This window comes from Lolium perenne, chromosome 1 (genome assembly GCF_019359855.2).
Source record: "Lolium perenne isolate Kyuss_39 chromosome 1, Kyuss_2.0, whole genome shotgun sequence".
In the NCBI taxonomy this organism is placed as follows: Eukaryota; Viridiplantae; Streptophyta; class Magnoliopsida; order Poales; family Poaceae; genus Lolium; species Lolium perenne.
Window position 1 is genome coordinate 167671288 of NC_067244.2, and position 25957 is coordinate 167697244.

The 25957-nt window shown below is 44.0% G+C and overlaps 3 protein-coding genes and 1 long non-coding RNA gene across 5 annotated transcripts; 1 reads left to right on the forward strand and 3 right to left on the reverse strand.

The window, feature by feature from the left end:
• The first annotated feature begins 1658 nt into the window (after nt 1–1658).
• LOC127311915 (cytosolic endo-beta-N-acetylglucosaminidase 1) lies at nt 1659–20666 on the forward strand. 2 transcript variants are annotated; one of them, XM_071819684.1, is made up of 11 exons: nt 1659–2179; nt 2298–2435; nt 2712–2821; nt 10525–10636; nt 10714–10821; nt 11219–11331; nt 11398–11479; nt 11791–11871; nt 12228–12283; nt 12632–12767; nt 19803–20666. In XM_071819684.1, the coding sequence occupies exons 1-11, from the start codon at nt 1718–1720 to the stop codon at nt 20544–20546; spliced, it is 2142 nt and encodes a 713-aa protein (XP_071675785.1). In that variant the 5' UTR covers nt 1659–1717; the 3' UTR covers nt 20547–20666. The 2 variants fall into 2 exon arrangements, with proteins under 2 accessions (XP_071675785.1, XP_051198374.1); XM_051342414.2 differs by lacking the exons at nt 10525–10636; nt 10714–10821; nt 11219–11331; ... (3 more) ...; nt 12632–12767; nt 19803–20666 and adding exons at nt 2913–3024; nt 3104–3211; nt 3611–3723; ... (3 more) ...; nt 5030–5165; nt 5446–6289 and having other exon boundaries at nt 1666–2179.
• On the reverse strand, nt 6632–10496 carry LOC127311958 (uncharacterized protein At5g01610-like). The gene is made up of 3 exons (XM_051342441.1): nt 10343–10496; nt 8604–8658; nt 6632–7252 (listed from the first exon to the last, which is right to left on the reverse strand). The coding sequence occupies exons 1-3, from the start codon at nt 10427–10429 to the stop codon at nt 6882–6884; spliced, it is 513 nt and encodes a 170-aa protein (XP_051198401.1). The 5' UTR covers nt 10430–10496; the 3' UTR covers nt 6632–6881.
• Nucleotides 17359–18506, reverse strand: LOC139830944 (uncharacterized). Its single transcript, XR_011744489.1, has 2 exons — nt 18092–18506; nt 17359–17765 (listed from the first exon to the last, which is right to left on the reverse strand). It is a non-coding gene; the product is annotated as an uncharacterized lncRNA (long non-coding RNA).
• A 1236-nt stretch (nt 20667–21902) lies between the features above and the next one.
• On the reverse strand, nt 21903–25894 carry LOC127311946 (uncharacterized protein At5g01610). Its single transcript, XM_051342435.2, has 3 exons — nt 25657–25894; nt 23873–23927; nt 21903–22522 (listed from the first exon to the last, which is right to left on the reverse strand). The coding sequence occupies exons 1-3, from the start codon at nt 25741–25743 to the stop codon at nt 22152–22154; spliced, it is 513 nt and encodes a 170-aa protein (XP_051198395.1). The 5' UTR covers nt 25744–25894; the 3' UTR covers nt 21903–22151.
• Between the last annotated feature and the right edge of the window lie 63 nt (nt 25895–25957).

Sequence of the window (25957 nt, forward strand, 5' to 3'; positions counted from 1 at the left end):
CGAGGTCTTTCCCTTCGCCACCACACTCTTCTAGCACCCATCTATACACGCCAGAAAGGAGAGACACTAGTTTTCTCTACATTGCTCGTGTTCGTGTCGGACACGGTCAGTCAAAGTTTTGAGGTAGTCGTCGATGTCGTCGACCATTTCTTCTCTTCTTTGCATGGTTAAACGCGTCTAGTTCATATCTATCTAATGCGTCTGGTCTCGCCTCATGCAGTTCTTTGTGGACGTCGATCTCATCTCGGCACCCCGCAGGCCACCTCCTCCGTGCCATCGCTGTAGAGCTCCGTTTAAAAATCTATTCCTACCCGTGTATTGCCCCTTGTATCAGCGCCATGGCCCACTTGTCATTAGATATACCGAAGCCCCACTCGTGCGTGTTTTGGTCAGGGATACAGCGATGCTTACGGTCAAACAAAGATGGATGGTCTGACGTATCTTTGCGGGCTCTACGTGGCCCCACTAGTCAGAAGATAACGGTCAACCGTCGGGCAACCAGCCGTTACAACATCTGTGATGGTTTCAGACAAGGTCTTGGGGAAAACTGAGGAAAAACTAAGGAGCTGGGGAAAACTGAGCACAACTAAGGAACCGAGGGCACGAAAATAGAAATCCCTTTCAAAAAAAGCCAAATGTTATAGCATCTCTAGCACAACACTGCCCATAAACGAACACCAACCGGACCTATAGTGAAGCTCCTACTTTAGCTAGGCCACTAAAAAGAGTAAAATGCGCCCGAGATCATAAATGTGTTGGGATGTTAAGTTGGTTTTAATTATATGAAAATGCATATTTAAATCATAAATATTCGTAAGTCTACCACCTCAAGTCCTACCCGGGTCTGATCTACCTCGTCGCATGTTGACTTGTTCACATATGCAGTTTTTTTTACCATAAAGCTTTTCAAAAATCGACCACCGCTTGTATTTGTCGTTGTCATCGCACTCCTATGATTTTGAGAACTCGTCAAGAGCCTAGTTAGCTTAGTGGTGAGCCCCACCATCTTTCCTCTCTTCCTAGCACGTGTGAGTCCAACGCATCGGTTCAACCTGGGCGCCACCACCGCCCGTTGGTGCAGTCGTCATCGGCTACTCTGGTCACCCTTGATCCCCACACTACCTACATTAGGTGTGGTGCAACCTAGGGCACCAGGGCCCTAAAATTTTATTGGATATATCATCCGACCCATCCAATTCGGTAGTGTGGTTATCGCCGTTGGAGGCGCAACCTCCAAAGCTTGGGGAGTGGCGGTCCGAGGAGAGGAGGGGAACGAAATGGAGCATACTACAGGCACCCCAAGGAGGTGGGGAATGGGGCTGGTGGCACGGCCGGATGCGCTCATCCCCAGACATACATAGGGAGGGAGGAGGCGGAAACTTGGAAGATAGAAAATTTTACGGATTTTTCAAGTGTTGCCTACGTGGCATGAATCAACATTGCCACACGGACATATGTAGGTAAGACTTGAGGTGACACACTTTACAAACTTTTGGAAACTAAATAAATACTTTCATACAATTATGACTAGCTTGGCTTAGGGATTAGAGTTGATGACATTTATAAGGCTAAAAAGGCAGGCCGGTCCCTTGTTGATGTTTAGGACTAAATTGATCATTTTGTGATAGTTGACTAGTTGAAGGACTAAATTGGTAGGCAGGCACCCCACCAGTCCACCTCCACGGCTCCACCTCGCCGCCGGTTCACGGCAGAGCAAATGTTTCTTTCTCTCCGCCGCTTCCTCCGCCGCCTCCGCGCCATGGCTCTCTCCTCCGCCGATGACACCGCGGCCGTCTCCGAAGACGACCGGCGCCCGTGGGAGCCTCCGTTCGACGCGTCCAAGCCGGCGCCGCCCATCTCCTACCCCATCACCGACCTCGCCGCGCTCGCCTCCCGCTCCTACCTCTCCGAGGCCTCCAACTTCCACCTCCCCTTCAACCGCGCCTCCACGCCGCTCCCCTGCCCCGGGGCGCCGCTCCCGGCGCGCCGGCGCCTCCTCGTGTGCCACGACATGCAGGGCGGGTACCGCGACGACGCGGCGCCGCAGGGCGGCGCCAACCCCAACGCATACGCGCTCTGGCATTGGCACCTCATGGACGTCTTCGTCTACTTCTCACACTACCTCGTCACCCTCCCGCCGCCCTGCTGGACCAACGCCGCGCACCTCCACGGCGTCAAGGTTTCATTTTCTCACCTCCCTCCTCCAATGCTCCAACACTCCCAGCTCCAAGGTCTTGCCTGCTGCTTGACTTCGCCTAAGTGGACATGTAATTCTACTTTTCCCTTTTTGATCCAAGGTTTTGGGAACGTTCATCACAGAGTGGGAGAAAGGCGCAGAGATCTGCAGGGAGATGTTCGCAACAAAGGACTCTGCCCACATGTACGCCGAGAGGCTCGCGGAGCTGGCTGCTGCGTTAGGCTTCGATGGCTGGCTGGTAATGCTTCCTTCCCATTGGTATCTTTTGAGTTTGGCGTCTCAAGTGAAGTGATACACTACTTTTTAGTGAAAAAGCAATACACCTTTTGAAAACATGCTCCTCTTGCAGATGGGAACTGAGATTCTGAGTAGGTTGATATGCATGAGATCGTGAACTGTTCCCCATTTTCCGACTAAATTTATTCATCCCAACGTTTCTATCCGATCTGTGACGATGCTGTTCTTGGACACATATATATATGCCTGCTGCTGATACCAAATTATTGTCTCTCAGATCAATATCGAGGTTAAACTCGACACTCAGTTCATCGATAACCTCAAAGAGTTTGTCAATCATCTAACCAAGACAATGCATGCTGCTGTGCCAGGATCTTTAGTCATATGGTACTTTTCTACTCTGCGATGATAAGCAGGGCTGATCTCAGTTGTGAAGCTTGTTTGACGGACAAATTGCTGTCCTTACTTGACTCTACAGGTATGATGCAGTTACCGTGAATGGCGACCTCAGCTGGCAGGATAAGCTCAATAAATACAACAAGCCGTTCTTTGATTTGTGTGACGGCATATTTGTCAACTATACTTGGAAGGTAAACCTCGTTTCTTTTGCTGGTCCCCCGCAATCTCGCTTAAATGATGACCTGAAAATACTGGAATGAGTTTTTGTAGGAAAAATATCCACGAGATTCAGCTGCAGCTGCTCGAGACCGCAAGTACGATGTGTACATGGGTATTGATGTTTTTGGCCGAAATACTTACGGTGGTGGGCAGTGGAATGTATGTGAACGCTTCTCTGTTTTTGGTTCAGGTCATGTTGGTCAATTATTTCCAATAAGAATTATACTCGCGGAGTTAATGCAAAAAAAATGCATACCTCTCTATTTGTACTCTGCTTTGAAACTGGCAACCAAACTACTGTAGTCAGGTATTTTCAGTATACCTCAACAATTTTCCTGCAGATATTAAGTGTCTAATCGGTGCATACGCTAATGCTTAAGTATCTCACTGGGCTTATTACTTTACATTATCATATTTAGTTTAAAACATGCCAACTGCAAAACATTGCCTGGCTGCTACAGTAATGCAGTAGATCATCCCTCTAATTTCAGTTTTCTAGATTGTAAATGCATCTATTCTTCATCACCTTGTTTTAAGCATTAATGTCTATTTTGCTAGACAAATGTTGCCCTTGATCTACTGAAGAAAGATGATATCTCTACCGCCATATTTGCTCCTGGATGGATATATGAAACTAACCAACCACCTGACTTTCAGAGTGCACAAAATCGGTAATGTACTGTTCTCATGCTTCTTAGTTCTAACATACTATTCTGAAAGTATTCACCTAGAAATGCTGCAGTTGGTGGGGCCTTGTTGAAAATTCATGGGGTGTTCTTCAGAGCTATCCCAAAGAGTTACCTTTCTACTCGGATTTTAATCAGGTAGATTCCCAGTGATTATTAGTATTTGCACCAATTATCTGAACATCATTCTTTATTATATTGGGTGCAGATGTAAATAAATGCATGTACCGCGAATCTATATCATGATAGTACCTGCAGCGTACGCATGTCATATGATGTTGAAGCTGTTTACAAAACCTCTAACCCCAGGAATGCTGGTCCTCAATGCTAACTTGTGAATAGCTATTTGTGCCATGTTTGACATGTGTAACTTGATACTTAGCACTGAGTATAATTAGTAAATAGTATCAAAGTTGCCTAAAGTTCTTTCCGTTGTATGTTCTGTCCAGGGTCATGGTTATCAGGTATGTTATGAAGGTCTACAAGTCTCTAGTGATCCATGGAACAATATTTCTTGCCAAAGCTTTCAGGTACTATGCTGCCAGATCCTGTTGGTCATGTCTTCTGCATAGCATTGTTCACACTCTATACACCCTGACACATAATGATAGTAATACCTAAAAACAGATATATGCTGCCCTGCATGATTTGAAAAAAAAAACTACTTGACATATATGTTGATGATAAGAAAAAATAAATTGTTTCTTGCACTTCAATAAATAAGTTTTTTACCAGGTAAAGGTTTAAATTGCAGGTTGAAACTCCATTTCAAAATGCCACTACCATTTCTGTCTGTAAAAATTGCTGGTGTTTTTCTTATGGATTTAAGGGTGATATTTGTCAACCCAACCTTAACTAACCTATTACCATGCCCCCTTTTTGTCAGCCTATGCTTAAATACACTGGAGATGAAGTTCAGACACTGGTGCAAACTTCTATCAAGTAAGCTCACCACAAGTGAGGCGTAATTATGTGTGCCTTGAATTTCTGTGTATGTTTCCACTTCGTATGCTAAAGTGTACTTTTCAAACAAGTGGAATGACTGTTGATTATTTCTTGTGGTCACATTTGCATTCATTGTGCATTTTGTTGAAAAAAAGGACCAAATGGGGAGGAACCCCTTGCCCTCGGGTTTTCTCAAAGAAATGAGGAACTCTGTTGCAATGTTCATCCCCGTCTTATGCACTTGATCAGAGAGCAAAGTCATTTCTATTTGCCCTTTACATTTCATACAATTTCTTTTACAGGTCTTTTCCAATTTATAACAATTTTTTCGCTGGTTAATATACAGTTTCAAGGACGAGCAGTTCAGTGGTGGGGGCTCTGTGACAGTCAACGGAAGTCTCGAGCAGAATGTTATTTTCTCAGAGCAGCTTTTTAACGGTGGACTATACATGGAAAATGGGTCTGTACTTCTGTTTTATTCGGTGAGAAGATTTGTTTCATCTGTTATGTCATTTTAACTCTTCCAGTTGATCAGTAAGCATACTCTCTTGTTCTATTAAATGCAAAAGCGAATGGAGACTTAAGTTCTGTGAAAACTAAATTTATTTCACAATCACACTATAGAAATGTTTCTTGTTACGAACATTGACATTAGGCCCCTGAATCCATGATAACACTTGATGTCAACCCTTAATTTAGTGTTCTCTGAGCCATATTCTGTTCAGAAAAATGATACAGTTCCTTCTTGGTTGATTGATTCAGGTCAATGCTGATGCAAACTGTGCCGTAGGCTTGTCTCTGGACTTGTCATCTAGAAACAAGGAGAATACTTCCATTCTCGTTGCAGACGACATAGCAACATTCGATAGGAAGAAACAAAATCGCATGTATAGCTTGTATGTTCAATCTGATAAGGTAGCGCCACACGCTTCAGATAACCAAAACTGGGTCCTCTACCAAGCAACTGTCCAGTCCAGTGCCAGCTACACATTAACTGGAATCAACATTGTCTGCACGTTGAAAACTACTGGCGAAGTCAATACAGAATCAGAGGAAGATGGAAGCTCGGAAGCAAATGGAAGCAGAACATTACCTTACCATGCATTGCTAGGCCACGTAAGTATTCGGAACAGCAATGATGACAAGCTGTTCCCACCAGCAAAATCATGGTTGATCGAAGGCGGGTACATATCATGGTCGAAAAATTCCAACACATCTAAGCTTCTGAGTTTGAAAGTTAGCTGGAAGCTGAATACCAGCCGTCAGGCATCATTCATGAAGTATAATGTATATGTGGAGAAGTTAACTGCGGATTCAAATGCTAAGGCTTCCAGAAGTTTTCTTGGAGTTGCAAGTGTTGAAGCCTTCTATGTATCAAATCTCCAGGTTCCCGATGAAGTTACTTCTCTGAAATTTATAATTCAAGCATGTGGGCATGATGGCAGTTGCCAAGAACTAGAGGAATGTCCAAAGTTATTTTTGGTACCAGTTGATCACTCTGTGTAACATTAATATGGTGAATATGTAGCATACCATCTCATTTCTTTGACAACATAAAGAATAATTCAAATTAGAACAAATCAATCAAGCTTGCTGATGAGAACCTGCTGTGATCTATTTATTTAAAAGTTTTTATTGTTATCTAAATATACTGCTTGCTTGGACTGGTATTACTTATCTTAATTTTGATACTTGGTAACCAAAAGGGCAAAAGCTACAACCTTCGACCATTGGAAAATGTGAAAGCTCTTTAAGATGCATTTTGACTCTGAAAACCTCCTGCTCCTACTTGCAGAATCCTCTTCATTCAGGAGTCAGTACCACATTTTCTGAAAGAAACAGAATTCTCGTTCAGAACCTCTTTGTATCACAAACTCACAATGCAAGTCTTCTGGCAAGTTGAGACGGTTTCAGACTCCAACCGCACAACTAAGTTTAACAGTCAGAATGAAAAACCGGCTCATATATTGTGGCCTGACGACCCCTTTCGGTTTGATAGAAGAATCAGAATCACAGAGAATAATCGCCAATATTTTAAGATACAGGAACAGTCACGAGATCAAAGTGTATCCCACCACCATTGATTATAGGCCGATAGCACACTAGATTTTGACATAAGCTAGGAGGGAAAGCATCATCTAAGTAATTACATTGCATCTGTCAGGCCAGGTATGCTCATCCGTCAGGCCAGGTGTGCTCTAGAACTTGTCTATGATGATACCATCTCTGACGACCTCATACGCATCGCGGCTGCGGGTCTTCTTCATGCCAGCAGTGAAATGGACCTTTGAGCCCTCGGTCTTGATGGAGGTCACCTTGGTCCATACAAGCACCTTGGTCTTCATGCCCTCGATATCAGAAAGCTTTCCCTTCTCAAGGTAGCCAGTCACACAAGTGAAGAACCGCACCACTGATGAGTCCTTGTACCCGACGTCGCAAGCTGAAGGGATGTACACTATCAGCTTCTTTGTCTCTTCATTGAACTCATAATTAGTTGTATCCCTTGGGAAGAGGCCTGCTGGCATGTCATATTCTTTGAGAAGATCTGGTAATGCTTTCTGCAGCTTCCCTACGACCAAGACATGTTGCACACAGGTCAGTATAAGAAAAAATCAGTTAAAATTAGAAATTCGGCCTTTTCTAGAGAACATCCGAAAGTTTTGCACGTGCATGAGAAGCATTTTTTGTTACAAGATGAACAGATAGAGACAAAGGAACAAAACAACTAGTTTTTGCCTATAAACAGGTGGGGAGCCAGAGTAAGACCATCAACTCAATCCACATGCCAATATAACATGGTACTTTCTAGTGTAACATCTTCCTCACAAGTCATGATGCAGATGGATCCTTACTAAGAATTACTTTACATGGATCTGAGTCGTTTTGAGCAACCAAAATATGTCACCTGAAATTGATGCCCATTTGAACAAACAAAACAGCGCAAACAACTGGGAACAGTACTATCATCGATTTAGTTTCAAGATGATATTGACACGCATTTCATCTTCAATTCATGATAGTACCTTTCGTTTCTATTCAATACAATTAAATCGATGCCCCACATTTCAGGTTATCACAAAAAGGGAACAGGCATTAACTGAAGTACTAGAATACTACAGGATTAGGAAATAAGAGTGGATATTTTCCTTCAATGCATCACTAGTTCGCTCGTCAAAACCTTGCACAGCTCCAAAAACTAGCAAATGTGGCCCCTTACAGAATAATGAATAATCTGGTATTATTATTAGGGGTGGGGAAAATGGTTTCATGGTTTAGCTGACTTGAGCTTAGTGCAATTTTTTGTACAGTACTAAAATGGAGGTGGAGATTAGATTTGTGAAAGGAAATGAACTACCTTCACTGGCCGGTTTGAAACTGTTTCCACCGGTGTCAATTTTGCACACCCCTAATTATTATTACTCATGTTTTATTACTGGTAAGCGATATATTTTCATGGTACTTAATAAGACAATGGTCATTTGAGTATAAGCTGTTTTTCTCTTATTAGAACCTGAAATGATAGATAGTAATAGGTCAACATTTTACAATAGCTTTCAGAAATACTTGAAATTTAAAGATCAGCTTCCTCCTTTGCAATTTAATAAACCCCAACCATCAGTATGTGACGGTTTGAAGTACATAATTTAACTTATTTCATGTAAATCACACATTCAAGAAGCTACATTCGATATAACGTGGAAACAGAACTTTTTAATTTTTCATCCGCGCACCACATACCAATGTGTATTAATTAATGAGCTTCATCAGAAGTACGCAATATATTGTGTCATACTTATAATGGTGAAGTTCTAAATACTGCTGACATATTGTACCAGCAGTACATGTACAGTTTATCAGGTGGTGCAGGTATTTGCTACAGCAATGTTTGCCATTAAAAATACAGAATAGAAATGTCATACCTTTGATTTTGTTCACCATCCATTTAGCTCCCCCACCGATGCTGGAAGAGACCGACTGGATTCATTACGTAAATAATAGCATGTTAGAAGCTAGAACTGCATATAGATCTTTGGTTTACATCATAAAAGGTGGCAAACGTTTTACTAGTATATTTATCTTGATATTACAACAATATTGAAGAACCCGTAAAACACATTATTGGAAAAAATAAGATCTTTCGATGCTGAAAACCTGACGGCAGAGTATAACAGAGATAACTAGTATTATCAACCTTGCGCTTTTTGCTGCAGAGTTTTCTGAATACAGTACTCCGAAAGTATTTGTAGGTTGTCATAGATATGTGTTTTTACTTTTTAGATCTCTGTTCGTCAAATAATAAGCAGAGTTTTAATAGACTTATGAATTTTCAACCAAAAGTATTTAATTAAAGCATATGTTAAGTATCTATAAAATCTAACTGGTATAAATTTCAGTGCTAACATCCCAAAATTAGAATTATCTATTAGGACTGAAGTTAGGAGTAAAAGAGGAATACATCGCAGGAGTCGTGCTAGTGTGTTAGGCTAAATCAAGAGAAGAGAAAATTTAAGAAGCTCCAGTCACAGAACTCAGCAGAGCACAAATCAGAGTCAGTAATAAACCAAAGTATGCACACAGTCTCCTGGTAATGGATGAAATAGCTACGATATGTTTCTATGTCTTCCTCTATATTCCTCCCACCATCACAGGGCATGAGCAATCAGCTTCTACCACAGCTACTACAATTTTCCGTCCAGTAGATACAAGTATAACCAGACCATCATATCCATTTTACATGCATGCCTCTCATCACTACAGCCCCTCCTTTTTTACTGCAGATACCATGCAGTACTGAATAGTTGTGGTGGGTTATGAGTAGGATATACTACCATAGTTTCAAAGATTTTACTCGGTCAACTAGGAATTATGAAGGTACTAGCCATACATTGTTACTACTACTACTAGACATGCTTGCCAAAAAAACAGCAGATGAGGCAACCACTACTTCTAGTATCTTTAAGCTGGCCCATCAGAATGGCGCAAGTAGATTCATAACTAAAAAATGTCTGACTTTTCTAGCCTATTGGCTATATTTACGAATCAGATACCATTTGGTAAATAATCTTGCACACCTTCATAGGAAATGTTTGTACAGAGAGACAAATTCATTGCTAGCAGAGAGGTCAAGTGTGTAGTCATGGAGTTGCACAAACTATCTTGTCTGTAATTGTATTGGAACTTGGAAGCCTGTAGGCCGAAACTTAAATCGCATGAGCATATTGTAGAACCTAACTTAAATCGACCACCCATGCGGGACTACAGGTAGAAGTACATGGTTCCTGCTAAATTACATCTTTCCTTGTAAACCCGGTCTATATGGAGTCATTTCCCAAGGAAATTGAAAGCTCGTTGGTGAACTGTGACAATTAATACAGTACTTGGGACAAAGCAATCTAGCAGCTGCAAATCCTCAAGCAATTCAGATTGAATCCTACTTCCGCAGCAGAACAGAGTGCTCGCAAGAAAATGAACCGGTCTAACAAAGTGCACAGATCACATCTGGGCATCTAAAATCGCATGGCAAACCCAAGCGAATAATCCTCAATATAGTTTAGCCCATTCCCACTTTTCAGGCAAAGCGCCGGCGCAAACAGCAGGAAACATTTCCTAGTAGAAACGCAATGTAGGCCAAAGATTCGAAAAGGATTGGAGTGCGTACGTTGAGGTCGTCGCCGATGGAGTCGATCTCCTTGCTGGCCCTCTTGCTGAACCAGTAGCTCCCCACCTTGTTCAGCACCTGGTCCATCTCCCCTCCTGGCCTCCTCTGCTCCTCCCCGCCCCCCAAATTAGTTGTGGAGCTTGTCTGATGAACAAATTGGTGTTCCTTTCTTGGCTCTACAGGTATGATGCAGTTACTGTGAATGGCAAGCTCGGCTGGCAGGATAAGCTCAATAAATACAACAAGCCGTTCTTTGATTTGTGTGACGGCATATTTGTCAACTATACTTGGAAGGTAACCTTGTTTCTTTCTATGGTCCCCCGCAATCTCGCTTAGATGATGACCTGAAAATATTGGGATGCTTTTTGTAGGAAAAATATCCACAAGATTCAGCTGCAGCTGCTGGAGACCGCAAGTACGATGTGTACATGGGTATTGATGTTTTTGGCCGAAATACTTATGGTGGTGGGCAGTGGAATGTATGTGAACGCTTCTCTGTTTTTGGTTCAGGCCATGATTGTCAATTATTTCCAATAAGAATTATACTTGCAGAGTTAATGCAAAAAAATGCATACCTCTCTATTTGTACTCTGGTTTGAAACTGACAACCAAACTACTGTAGTGAGGTATTTCATTGTAACTCAACAATTATCCTGCAGATATTAAGTGTATAATTGATGCATACGCTAATGCTTAAGTATCTCACTGGGCTTATTACTTTACATTATCATATTTAGTTTAAAACATGCCAACTGCAAAACATTGCCTGGCTGCTACAGTAATGCAGTAGATCATCCCTCTAATTTCAGTTTTCTAGATTGTAAATGCATCTATTCTTCATCACCTTGTTTTAAGCATTAATGTCTATTTTGCTAGACAAATGTTGCCCTTGATCTACTGAAGAAAGATGATATCTCTACCGCCATATTTGCTCCTGGATGGATATATGAAACTAACCAACCACCTGACTTTCAGAGTGCACAAAATCGGTAATGTACTGTTCTCATGCTTCTAAGTTCTAACATACTATTCTGAATCACCTAGAAATGCTGCAGTTGGTGGGGCCTTGTTGAAAATTCATGGGGTGTTCTTCAGAGCTATCCCAAAGAGTTACCTTTCTACTCGGATTTTAATCAGGTAGATTCCCAGTGATTATTAGTATTTGCACCAATTATCTGAACATCATTCTTTATTATATTGGGTGCAGACGTAAATAAATGCATGTACCGAGAATCTATATCATGATAGTACCTGCAGCGTACGCATGTCATATGATGTTGAAGCTGTTTACAAAACCTCTAACCCCAGGAATGCTGGTCCTCAATGCTAACTTGTGAATAGCTATTTGTGCCATGTTTGACATGTGTAACTTGATACTTAGCACTGAGTATAATTAGTAAATAGTATCAAAGTTGCCTAAAGTTCTTTCCTTTGTATGTTCTGTCCAGGGTCATGGTTATCAGGTATGTTATGAAGGTCTACAAGTCTCTAGTGATCCATGGAACAATATTTCTTGCCAAAACTTTCAGGTACTATGCTGCCAGATCCTGTTGGTCATGTCTTCTGCATAGCATTGTTCACACTCTATACACCCTGACACATAATGATAGTAATACCTAAAAACAGATTATGCTGCCCTGCATGATTTGAAAAAAAAAAACTACTTGACATATATGTTGATGATAAGCAAAAAAAAATTGTTTCTTGCACTTCAATAAATAAGTTTTTTACCAGGTAAAGGTTTAAATTGCAGGTTGAAACTCCATTTCAAAATGCTACTACCATTTCTGTCTGTAAAAATTGCTGGTGTTTTTCTTATGGATTTAAGGGTGATATTTGTCAACCCAACCTTAACTAACCTATTACCATGCCCCCTTTTTGTCAGCCTATGCTTAAATACACTGGAGATGAAGTTCAGACACTGGTGCAAACTTCTATCAAGTAAGCTCACCACAAGTGAGGCGTAATTATGTGTGCCTTGAATTCCTGTGTATGTTTCCACTTCGTATGCTAAAGTGTACTTTTCAAACAAGTGGAATGACTGTTGATTATTTCTTGTGGTCACATTTGCATTCATTGTGCATTTTGTTGAAAAAAAGGACCAAATGGGGATGAACCCCTTGCCCTCGGGTTTTCTCAAAGAAATGAGGAACTCTGTTGCAATGTTCATCCCCATCTTATGCACTTGATCAGAGAGCAAGTCATTTCTATTTGCCCTTTACATTTCATACTATTTCTTTTACAGGTCTTTTCCAATTTATAACAATTTTTTCGCTGGTTAATATACAGTTTCAAGGACGAGCAGTTCAGTGGTGGGGGCTCTGTGACAGTCAACGGAAGTCTTGAGCAGAATGTTATTTTCTCAGAGCAGCTTTTTAACGGTGGACTATACATGGAAAATGGGTCTGTACTTCTGTTTTATTCGGTGAGAAGATCTGTTTCATCTGTTATGTCATTTTAACTCTTCCAGTTGATCAGTAAGCATACTCTCTTGTTCTATTAAATGCAAAAGCGAATGGAGACTTGAGTTCTGTGAAAACTAAATTTATTTCACAATCGCACTATAGAAATGTTTCTTGTTACGAACATTGACATTAGGCCCCTGAATCCATGATAACACTTGTGGACAGAGGTGAGGGCCTAACCTGAGGTAGAAGGAGGCTGCAGGGAGGAACTCTCTCAGCATAGGGTTACAGAGATAGAAGCAACTTATATAGGTCACGACTAGGCGAGATGGGCCACAACAGAGAACAAGAAGATAGCCCAACAGATACTCCAACACTCCCCCTCAAGATGGGTGATAAATGTCAATCATCCCCATCTTGTCACAGGCAAGATGACAGTCCTTTGATCCTAGTCCTTTTGTTAAACAGTCTGCCACTTGTTGTCTTGATCTCACATAAGCCAATGAGATAATCCCTGCATCAATCTTTTCTTTAATGAAAAATCTGTCTATCTCCACATGTTTGGTGCGCTCATGCTGGACAGGGTTGTTTGCTATGTTTATGGCAGACATATTATCACACCACACTTTCAAGCTTCCTTGCCTTAAAATTTTCAGCTCTCTTAGAAGGTTTCGTACCCACAACATTTCACCCAGGCCCTGTGACATAGCTCTGTACTCTGCTTCGGCTGTTGATTTCGAGACAACAGATTGTTTCTTACTTCTCCATGACACCAAATTTCCTCCAACAAAAACACAATACCCTGAGGTGGATCTTCGATCATCTAGGCAGCTAGCCCAATCTGCATCACAATATCCATCTACATTTAGGTGTCCATTACTTTTAAACCACAATCCTTTTCCCGGAGTGTCTTTCAAGTATCTCAAGATTCTTTGAGCTGCTTCCAAGTGTCCATCCCTCGGATCATGCATATAGCGACTCACTACACTCACTGCAAATGATATATCTGGTCTTGTGTGGCATAAGTATATTAGTCTTCCAACAAGTCTTTGATATTTCTCCTTGTCTATGGGTTCTCCAGACTCTGCTGTGATTTTATTATTCTGGTCAATAGGAGTTGAAGCCACTCGGCACCCTAGCATGCCCATATCATCTAAGAGATCCAATGTATACTTTCTTTGAGATAGTGCTATCCCTTTTGACGATCTTGCAACTTCTATTCCAAGGAAGTATTTAAGTTTTCCCAAATCTTTCACCTCAAAGGCTTGACTCAAGCATCCTTTCAGTTTTGCGATTTCAACATCATCATCTCCCGTGATAATAATATCATCAACATACACCGCAAGGATAGTGATTTTCTGCTCAGAATGTCTGTAAAATAAGGTATGGTCTCCATTGCATTGACCATATCCCATACCACACACCACTTGTCTAAACCTATCAAACCAGGCCCGTGGAGATTGTTTGAGACCATATAGAGATTTCTTCAGTCTACATACCTTCCCTTTAGTTTCAGGTCTGACAAATCCTGGTGGCATCTCCATATACACCTCCTCTTGAAGATCACCATGCAGAAATGCATTTTTGACATCAAGTTGATGCAAGGGCCATCCGAAATTTGCTGCACAAGAGATCAATATTCTGACAGTGCTCATTTTTGCCACTGGTGCAAACGTCTCATCATAGTCAATGCCATAAGTCTGACTATATCCTCTTGCCACAAGTCTTGCCTTATATCTCTCCACTTTTCCTTCTGCATTTTGTTTTACAGAATAGATCCACTTACAACCTACTGTATTCTTTCCTTTAGGGAGATCTGTCAACTCCCATGTTTTATTTTTCTTCAAGGCCTCCAATTCTTCCATCATAGCATTGCACCATCTCGGGTCCAACCTGGCTGCCTTCCAATCCTTAGGAACAGATACAGTTTGAAGTGAAGCAACAAAAGCCCGAAAAGAGGGTGACAATGCCTCGTAAGAAATATAATTTCCTACGTCATAGTCATCATAACTCAGTCGCTTTGGGGGCCCAACTTTCCTTACCCCTTTTCTTATTGCAATTGGCAAGTCTAGGCTATTATTGGACTCAGTCTGAGATTGATTCTCCTCAGCAGAATCTACACTTGTGCTTTCTTGATTTTCAGGTCCAATAGGTTGCTCCCCCTGCCCCTGGTCTTGTTGCTCCTCCACAGCATCTACTTGCTCCCTTTGTACTTGTCTTCTAGAGTACACAAGTGGATTCTGCAGCCATCTTTGTGGTGGTACGGGTCTAGGTGGTGTAGGTGTACCAGGAATTGCAGGAATCTCCGCTACAATAGGAATTTGTTGATGTTGCTGTTGATCACCATCTTGCTGCTCTTGATCACCACCTTGCTGTTGCTCCCCCTCTTGAGCATCACCAAGATGGTCAAGCCCCTGGAACAAGCCACTAAGATCACTCTCACCGTCATAAAATGGTTCTGACTCGCGAAACGTAACATCCATGCTTACAAATGTCCTCCTGTCAGTGGGACTCCAACACTTGTAACCCTTCTGTCTGGAGGAATAGCCAATAAAGATACATTTGATAGCCCAATGATCTAGCTTGCCAACAGACGGTCTGTGATCCCTTACAAAACATGTACAACCAAAGAGTTTGGGTGGTACAACAAAATCATTGTTATTTAGAAGGAGTTGGCAAGGAGACTGCATACCTAGAATCTTTGAAGGCATTCTGTTGATCAAATACGTAGCAGTCATAACTGCCTCACTCCATAAGAATTTGGGAACATTCATGGTAAACATAAGAGATCGGGCCACTTCAAGAATGTGCCTATTCTTCCTCTCAGCAACTCCATTCTGGGGAGGAGTGTCAGGACATGAAGTCTGGTGCAGTATACCTTGCGAAGATAAGAAATCAGCAAAAGGTTTGTTGATATATTCACACCAACCGCGTCTCTCCCCCCGCGTCGCCCTCCTCTGGCGACAGGGGGGAACCCTGCCGCCGCCGCCTCTCGCCCCTCCTCCCCTCTCCCTCGCTTCGCCGCCGCCGGAGGGGGCCCAGCAAAGCCGCGCGCGCCCCCGGGGAAGGTGGCGGCGGGGCATTCTCTCCCCCTCCCGCGACCCCTGGCGAGGAGGAGCTCGCCCGGGCGCGGCGTGTGTGCGGCGGGCGCGGTGGGCCGGCGGCCGGGCGCCGGCGGGTCTGCGGGCGGCCGGTGGTCCGTGGCCAGGTCGAGGTCGGGGCCGGAGGTGGTGCAGCGGGCGCGGTGGGGCTTGGCGGCGCGTCTGCGGGCCCAGATGGGCTCCTGCGGGCCTGCCCGGGCTTGCTCCGGGTCGTTGGCCGGCGGCGGCTGGCTCGGCGCCCCGGTGGTTCGGCGGCGCGGCGGCGGGCGGAGCTCCGGCTCCTCCCGGATGTGGCGGCGTCGACGGCGGCTCACGGCTGCTGTCCGGCGAGGGTGAGCGGGGTGGCGGCCCCTCTCCCTGCTTCTTCCTCTGCGCGGGTGGTGATCTGCCGGTTGTTGTCGGTTGCTCGTTGCGGCGGGCGTCGGCTCCTGCCGGCGGTGAGGTTGGTGGTCCTACGTGGTGTGGCGTCGTCGCCGCGTGGGAGGTGCTTGTTCCAGTGGTTCGCAGGCCGGCGGCGTTGTGGGTCTCCCTCATCTCCGTTCGGCAACGTGGGAGTGCAGAGGTTCGGCTGCTCCGAGCGAAAGCTGATGGCGCGGCAGCTGCGGATGTCGCTATCCTCTTGGGGGCCTTCATGGAGCCTTCGACCTCCTCCGCTCCCGGAGCTTAGTTCTTCGGGTGAAAGCCTAGGCCGTGGCAGGGCCGGACGACGGCGTCGATCCACGTCGCTTCCCTCTTGGGGGCGTCGTCTTGAAGACTTTGTTCCCCAGCGTGCTTTCCTGAGGCTGGACTTGTACGGCATCTCGGCGGGTGGCCGGTGATGTGTGAGGTCCGTGTGGTGGCTTGTGTGGCAACGATGGCGGTGGTGAGCGATGTTTTGGTAGCGTCAAGACCTTGGCTTCAGCGAGCGTCCGAGCTTCTTCGTCTTGTGTTTCGCTTGCGGTGGAGTCGGAGCTGCTATGGTTTGTCGAGTTTCTTCATTTGAGCAGCGTACGATGACCTGCTGGGTGGCCCTCTGGCGATGATCTTCCTCGACGCATGTCTTGCGCTTATCCTCTTCGGAGCTCGTCATCAGAGTCGGAGCTGCCTGTTGCTTCACGAGGAGTCGCTTGTTTGGCGGTGGCCGGCTTGAGCTTCACGGTGCCGCTTCGGCGGGGTCTTGGTGGTTGGTTCTTCGGTGAAGTCGGAGTCGCTGAAGAGTGATGACGATGACGTTGAAGGTCAACCGCGACGACTTCTCGCTTCGGAGGCTCTGTGCCCCCGCGGCGGTCGTGCTCCATGACGAGCGTCGGGGCACTTGTTTCGGTTTTCGGCCGGTTTTCCGTTAATAAACTGGCCAAATTCTGTACTTCTTCTCTATTAATGAAAATGGCAAGTCTTTTGCCTCGTTTCAATAATATATTCAGTACCATTATCAGTTCTGATCACTTGCACCTGAACATTAAATTGGTTCTTCACATAGGCACAAAAACTCTGAAAACAAGTGAATACTTCATCTTTGTGACGCATAAGATAAATCCAAGTCATTCTGGAATAGCAGTCAATAAAAGTCACAAAGTACTTCATGCCACTTACTGACACAACAGGACACGTCCATACATCAGAGTGCACTAACACAAATGGGGATACACTTCTGATCCCTCTACTAACATAAGAGGTTCCCGTATGCTTAACATATTCGCAGGCATCACAACATAATTTGGTTTTGTCCACTCCATTCATTACATCGGGAAAAACTCGAAACATTTTATCAAATGCCATGTGGCCCATTCGACAATGATGAACTAGGGCCATACTCTCCTTTCCTCCAACAATCGCAGCAAACACAGAACTAGCATCATGCCCCATCTTGTCACGATCTATGTGCCAAAGACCCCTATGCCTGGTTGCAGTCCCAATCTTCCTGCTGCTCTCCCTTTCCTGAATTAAACACATATATCTGTCAACTATTATACGGTAGTCCTGCTGATCAATCAGGGCACTTAGAGATAGCAGATTTACTGGAAAAGCAGGAACATGTAGAACTGATGACAATTTTATGTTGGGTGTACATTGCACCGACCCCTCCCCTTTTATAGATTGTGCTGTGCCATCTGCTGTTTGGATAGTGCCTCTATGTGTGGGAGGATACTTAGTATAAGAGTCAAACTCACTAATATTCCCACTAACATGTTTGGATGCTCCAGAATCAAGAATCCAATCTGAATTAGCATTATGAGTGGCTATAGAAACTCGATCAATATTACCTTCATCTTTGTAGACATAGTGAGCAAAGTTCCCAAAGGTTGCTTCATTCTGTCCTTCTTCCTTTGATTGTCCCTGAGAGGTACTGGTAGTTGGCTCTGAAGCTGCTGCCATATGTGCCTTGGGTGATATAGCGTGCTGCTGTCCACCACCCCTGCCATATTGTTGTCCATATGGTTGTCCACCACCTCTGCCATACTGATGTCCATATGGCTGTCCACCACCTCTGTCATACTGCTGTCCACCACCTCTTCCATACTGCTATCCATATGGCTGTCCACCACCTCTGCCATCACCTCTTCCTCTGTAGCTTCCTCTGCCATGTGTGTATCCTCCTCTCCCCCTACTGGGTGTAGCAAAGGAGGTACATTGATGCTTCAAGTGTCCCTTTTGTCCACAAGTATAGCAGTCTCTTATCTCTTGTCTCTCAGTAGTGTAGAAGGTCGGATGCGGGACAGAATCGCTTCCCTTTGTCATATTCAGACGCACTTCCTCTCTGGACATAGCTGCAATGGCTTCTTTGAGAGAAGGGGTAGTGGTTTGATGCAGTAAAGAAGCTCTTCTCCCCTCAAAATCTTGATTGAGACCTTTCAAGAACTTCATGACTCGCCGACGTTCAATCCAGCTTGCAGCAGCACTCACACACTCCCCATGGGCAAGTTCCAGTGGATCAACATGATCTAAATCTCCCCAAAGATGCTGCAACTCAGCCACATATGCCATCACAGTTTTGTTTCCTTGTTGCAAGTCATGCACTTTATCCTCAATCTCAGCAATCAACATAATGTTCCCCTTTCCAGAATATAGATTTGATAAGGTGTCCCATACCTCTGAAGCTTTTGTGAGTGCCTCTACAGAAGCAGCAATGTTAGGAACCAAAGAGTTAAGCAACCATGCCACAATCAAAGAATTTGTGGCATTCCACTGTTTCCATTCCGGACTGGCCTTGTCCGCTGGTTCTGCAGCTTCACCACTCACACGTTCATCCAGCCCTTTCGAGTTCAAAATCAACAGCGCCCTCCTTGACCACCGGAGATAGTTGGCCACTCCTTCCAACTTGATTTCATTCGCCAGCAGCTCAAGTTTCTGACCGATGTTGGTATGAGGAACGATTGCTCCCCCTCCAGCAGATCCTCCCTCCATCTCCTTTGGTAGTGATAAGTTCTGCCAGCTTCTCCAGAGCCTTGGCCAAATCCCTGTTGTCCCCCATGCTTGACACCAAACTAACCTCTCAGAAACACCAAAGGGCTTACCCGCAGGATGCCCTCTTCGTCTTCTTACTCGTCACTGCCTTCCCCTCCTTGCCGCCGCAGCAGCCTGCTCCCTTCTTCTTCCTCCTAGCCGCCGCAGCAGCCTACTATCTTCCTCTTCCTCTTCCTCCTAGCTGCCACAGCAGACTAGGCTTCCAGATCGGCAATCCTTCCCGTCGTTGCCCTCACTGCCCTTTGCTCTGATACCATGTGGACAGAGGTGAGGGCCTAACCTGAGGTAGAAGGAGGCTGCAGGGAGGAACTCTCTCAGCATAGGGTTACAGAGATAGAAGCAACTTATATAGGTCACGACTAGGCTAGGCCAGATGGGCCACAACAGAGAACAAGAAGATAGCCCAACAGATACTCCAACAACACTTGACGTCAACCCTTAATTTAGTGTTCTCTGAGCCATATTCTGTTCAGAAAAATGATACAGTTCCTTCTTGGTTGATTGATTCAGGTCAATGCTGATGCAAACTGTGCCGTAGGCTTGTCTCTGGACTTGTCATCTAGAAACAAGGAGAATACTTCCATTCTCGTTGCAGACGACATAGCAACATTCGATAGGAAGAAACAAAATCGCATGTATAGCTTGTATGTTCAATCTGATAAGGTAGCGCCACACGCTTCAGATAACCAAAACTGGGTCCTCTACCAAGCAACTGTCCAGTCCAGTGCCAGCCACACATTAACTGGAATCAACATTGTCTGCACGCTGAAAACTACTGGCGAAGTCAATACAGAATCAGAGGAAGATGGAAGCTCGGAAGCAAATGGAAGCAGAACATTACCTTACCATGCATTGCTAGGCCACGTAAGTATTCGGAACAGCAATGATGACAAGCTGTTCCCACCAGCAAAATCATGGATGATCGAAGGCGGGTACATATCATGGTCGAAAAATTCCAACACATCTAAGTTTCTGAGTTTGAAAGTTAGCTGGAAGCTGAATACCAGCCGTCAGGCATCATTCATGAAGTATAATGTATATGTGGAGAAGTTAACTGCGGATTCAAATGCTAAGGCTTCCAGAAGTTTTCTTGGAGTTGCAAGTGTTGAAGCCTTCTATGTATCAAATCTCCAGGTTCCCGATGAAGTTACTTCTCTGAAATTTATAATTCAAGCATGTGGGCATGATGGCAGTTGCCAAGAACTAGAGGAATGTCCAAAGTTATTTTTGGTACCAGTTGATCACTCTGTGTAACATTAATATGGTGAATATGTAGCATACCATCTCATTTCTTTGACAACATAAAGAATAATTCAAATTAGAACAGATCAATCAAGCTTGCTGATGAGAACCTGCTGTGATCTATTTATTTAAAAGTTTTTATTGTTATCTAAATATACTGCTTGCTTGTACTGGTATTACTTATCTTAATTTTGATACTTGGTAACCAAAAGGGCAAAAGCTACAACCTTCGACGATTAGAAAATGTGAAAGCTCTTTAAGATGCATTTTGACTCTGAAAACCTCCTGCTCCTACTTGCAGAATCCTCTTCATTCAGGAGTTTTTTTTTTCCGAAACGGAGGCAAAAGCTTTGCCTCATCCATTTATTAAGCAGAAGGTGCCCGGTTTTTAGGAGAAAACCGAGCAAAAATCAACAACAACTGTGCCATAGCACACCCAAACCACACACACCGCCACAAGGGCACACCCAGCCACCCTGGCTACCCACAAAAGCTAAGAAGCTCAAGCCGGCCTATGCCAAACAGATGGCTCTTCGGAGAGAGACCGGCAGCTCCGCTTCTGACGACGAGCCTCGGAGAGGAGATGCGCAAGACAAGCGCCGAATAGGACCTTCACCGGACCGCCCCACGTAGGTCATCGTACACTGCCCGAGGGTGGCTTCGACTTCACAGCAAGAAGGATCACCACGAAGACATTCGAACACGCCGGAACGAAGCCGACTAATATGACCTTGCCGCAACCAAACCTTGGTCACCACCATCGTCGTTGCCTCACAAGACTCTACCCGGAACACCCGGACCTCCGGTTGACCTCCTGCCAACCCAGAAGCCATGTGTGCCTATCCCGCCGGAGTGCGCGAAGGGGGTCACCACCTTCAAGACGACGCCCTCAAGAGGGGACACGACGAAGAATCGACGCCGTCGTCCGATCCCATAGGATCAAGGCTTTCACCCGAAGACGTGAACCCGAGGCAGCGAAGGTCGTAGAGCTCCACGACCGCCCCCCAAGAAGGACAGCGACATAGAAGGACAGCGACATCCACAGACGCCGCGCGGTCAGGCTTTCGCCCGGAGCAAACGAACCACCACACCCTCACGCGGCCGGACAGCGAGACGAAGATCGAAAAACGTTGTCAGCCCGCAGTCCGCAGACACACCTCATGTGCAGAAGCGGCGCCACCGCCACACACAAACCACCACCGCCACCTCCACCAGACCAAGGAGCTCCGCGAGCTCGGTACCACATTTTCTGAAAGAAACAGAATTCTCGTTCAGAACCTCTTTGTATCACAAACTCACAATGCAAGTCTTCTGGCAAGTTGAGACGGTTTCAGACTCCAACCGCACAACTAAGTTTAACAGTCAGAATGAAAAACCGGCTCATATATTGTGGCCTGACGACCCCTTTGGTTTGATAGAAGAATCAGAATCACAGAGAATAATCGCCAATATTTTAAGATACAGGAACAGTCACGAGATCAAAGTGTATCCCACCACCATTGATTATAGGCCGATAGCACACTAGATTTTGACATAAGCTAGGAGGGAAAGCATCATCTAAGTAATTACATTGCATCTGTCAGGCCAGGTATGCTCATCCGTCAGGCCAGGTGTGCTCTAGAACTTGTCTATGATGATACCATCTCTGACGACCTCATACGCATCGCGGCTGCGGGTCTTCTTCATGCCAGCAGTGAAATGGACCTTTGAGCCCTCGGTCTTGATGGAGGTCACCTTGGTCCATACAAGCACCTTGGTCTTCATGCCCTCGATATCAGAAAGCTTTCCCTTCTCAAGGTAGCCAGTCACACAAGTGAAGAACCGCACCACTGATGAGTCCTTGTACCCGACGTCGCAAGCTGAAGGGATGTACACTATCAGCTTCTTTGTCTCTTCATTGAACTCATAATTAGTTGTATCCCTTGGGAAGAGGCCTGCTGGCATGTCATATTCTTTGAGAAGATCTGGTAATGCTTTCTGCAGCTTCCCTACGACCAAGACATGTTGCACACAGGTCAGTATAAGAAAAAATCAGTTAAAATTAGAAATTCGGCCTTTTCTAGAGAACATCCGAAAGTTTTGCACGTGCATGAGAAGCATTTTTTGTTACAAGATGAACAGATAGAGACAAAGGAACAAAACAACTAGTTTTTGCCTATAAACAGGTGGGGAGCCAGAGTAAGACCATCAACTCAATCCACATGCCAATATAACATGGTACTTTCTAGTGTAACATCTTCCTCACAAGTCATGATGCAGATGGATCCTTACTAAGAATTACTTTACATGGATCTGAGTCGTTTTGAGCAACCAAAATATGTCACCTGAAATTGATGCCCATTTGAACAAACAAAACAGCGCAAACAACTGGGAACAGTACTATCATCGATTTAGTTTCAAGATGATATTGACACGCATTTCATCTTCAATTCATGATAGTACCTTTCGTTTCTATTCAATACAATTAAATCGATGCCCCACATTTCAGGTTATCACAAAAAGGGAACAGGCATTAACTGAAGTACTAGAATACTACAGGATTAGGAAATAAGAGTGGATATTTTCCTTCAATGCATCACTAGTTCGCTCGTCAAAACCTTGCACAGCTCCAAAAACTAGCAAATGTGGCCCCTTACAGAATAATGAATAATCTGGTATTATTATTAGGGGTGGGGAAAATGGTTTCATGGTTTAGCTGACTTGAGCTTAGTGCAATTTTTTGTACAGTACTAAAATGGAGGTGGAGATTAGATTTGTGAAAGGAAATGAACTACCTTCACTGGCCGGTTTGAAACTGTTTCCACCGGTGTCAATTTTGCACACCCCTAATTATTATTACTCATGTTTTATTACTGGTAAGTGATATATTTTCAAGGTACTTAATAAGACAATGGTCATTTGAGTATAAGCTGTTTTTCTCTTATTAGAACCTGAAATGATAGATAGTAATAGGTCAACATTTTACAATAGCTTTCAGAAATACTTGAAATTTAAAGATCAGCTTCCTCCTTTGCAATTTAATAAACCCCAACCATCAGTATGTGACGGTTTGAAGTACATAATTTAACTTATTTCATGTAAATCACACATTCAAGAAGCTACATTCGATATAACGTGGAAACAGAACTTGTTATTTTTCATCCGCGTACCACATACCAATGTGTATTAATTAATGAGCTTCATCAGAAGTACGCAATATATTGTGTCATACTTATAATGGTGAAGTTCTAAATACTGCTGACATATTGTACCAGCAGTACATGTACAGTTTATCAGGTGGTGCAGGTATTTGCTACAGCAATGTTTGCCATTAAAAATACAGAATAGAAATGTCATACCTTTGATTTTGTTCACCATCCATTTAGCTCCCCCACCGATGCTGGAAGAGACCGACTGGATTCATTACGTAAATAATAGCATGTTAGAAGCTAGAACTGCATATAGATCTTTGGTTTACATCATAAAAGGTGGCAAACATTTTACTAGTATATTTATCTTGATATTACAACAATATTAAAGAACCCGTAAAACACATTATTGGAAAAATAAGATCTTTCGATGCTGAAAACCTGACGGCAGAGTATAACAGAGATAACTAGTATTATCAACCTTGCGCTTTTTGCTGCAGAGTTTTCTGAATACAGTACTCCGAAAGTATTTGTAGGTTGTCATAGATATGTGTTTTTAGATCTCTGTTCGTCAAATAATAAGCAGGGTTTTAATAGACATATGAATTTTCAACTAAAAGTATTTAATTAAAGCATATGTTAAGTATCTAAAATCTAATTGGTATAAATTTCAGTGCTACATCACAAAATTAGAATTATCTATTAGGAGTGAAGTTAGGAGTAAAAGAGGAATACATCACATGAGTCGTGCTTGTGTGTTAGGCTAAATCAACAGAAGAGAAAATTTAAGAAGCTCCAGTCACAGAACTCAGCAGAGCGCAATCAGTGTCAGTAATAGACCAACGTATGCACACAGTCTCCTGGTAATGGATATGAATAGCTACGATATGTTTCTACATCTTCCTCTATCTTCCTACCACCACCACAGGCCATGAGCAATCAGTTTCTACCACAGCTACTACATTTTTCTGTCCAGTAGATATAAGTATAACCAGACCATCATATCCATTTTACAGCCCTACCGTGGATTTACAAGCATGCCTCTCATCAGTACAGCCCCTCCTTTTTACAGCAAATACCATGCAGTAATGAATAGTTGTGGAGGGTTATGAGTAGGATATACTACCATAGTTTCAAAGATTTTACTCGGTCAACTAGGAATTATGAAGTTACTAGCCAAAGATTGTTACTACTACTACTAGACATGCTTGCCAAAAAGGGCCAGCAGATGATGCAACCACTACATTTAGTATCTTTAAGCTGGCCCATCAGACTGGCGCAAGTAGATTCGTAACTAAAAAATGTCTGAATTTTCTAGCCTATTCAGTATATTTACGAATCAGATACAATTTGAGGTCAGCAAGTAAAGAACATTAGAAGTCGCCTACTGCCAGCTGGGAGTGTATTTGGTAAATAATCTTGCACACCTTCATAGGTAATGTTTTGTACAGAGAGACAAATTCATTGCTAGCGGAGAGGTCAAGTGTGTAGTCATGGAGTTGCACAAACTATATTGTCTGTAATTGTGTTGGAACTTGGAAGCCTGTAGGCCGAAACTTAAATCGCATGAGCATATTGTAGAACCTAACTTAAATCGACCACCCACGCGGGGCTACAGGTAGAATTACATGGTTCCTGCTAAATTACATCTTTCCTTGTAAACCCGATCTATTTGGAGTATTGAAAGCTCGTTGGTGAACTGTGACAATTAATACAGTACTTGGGACTAAGCAATCTACCAGCTGAAAATCCTCAAGCAATTCAGATGGAATCCTACTTCCGCAACAGCTCGCAAGAACATGAACCAGTCTAACACAGCGCACAGATGACATCTGGGCATCTAAAATCGCATGGCAAACCCAAGCGAATAATCCTCAATATAGTTTAGCCCATTCCCACTTTTCAGGCTATAAGCGCCGGCGCAAACAGCAGGAAACCTTCCCTAATAGAAACGCAATGTAGGCCAAAGATTCGAAAAGGATTGGAGCGCGTACGTTGAGGTCGTCGCCGATGGAGTCGATCTCCTTGCTGGCCCTCTTGCTGAACCAGTAGCTCCCCACCTTGTTCAGCACCTGGTCCATCTCCCCTCCTGGCCTCCTCTGCTCCTCCCCGCCCCCCAAATCCGCCTCGAGCCGCACGGATTCGGCTTGGATCGCCGGAATCGGGGGAGATGGAGGTGAGGTGGGAGAGCCTGCCCGCGACCTACCGGACTCTACTCTATCTACGCTTTCCAGTGGCGGGTCGTGCGGCGGTGCTGCGGATATCTAGGCCGTGCACGCGGTGTATGGACTCTGG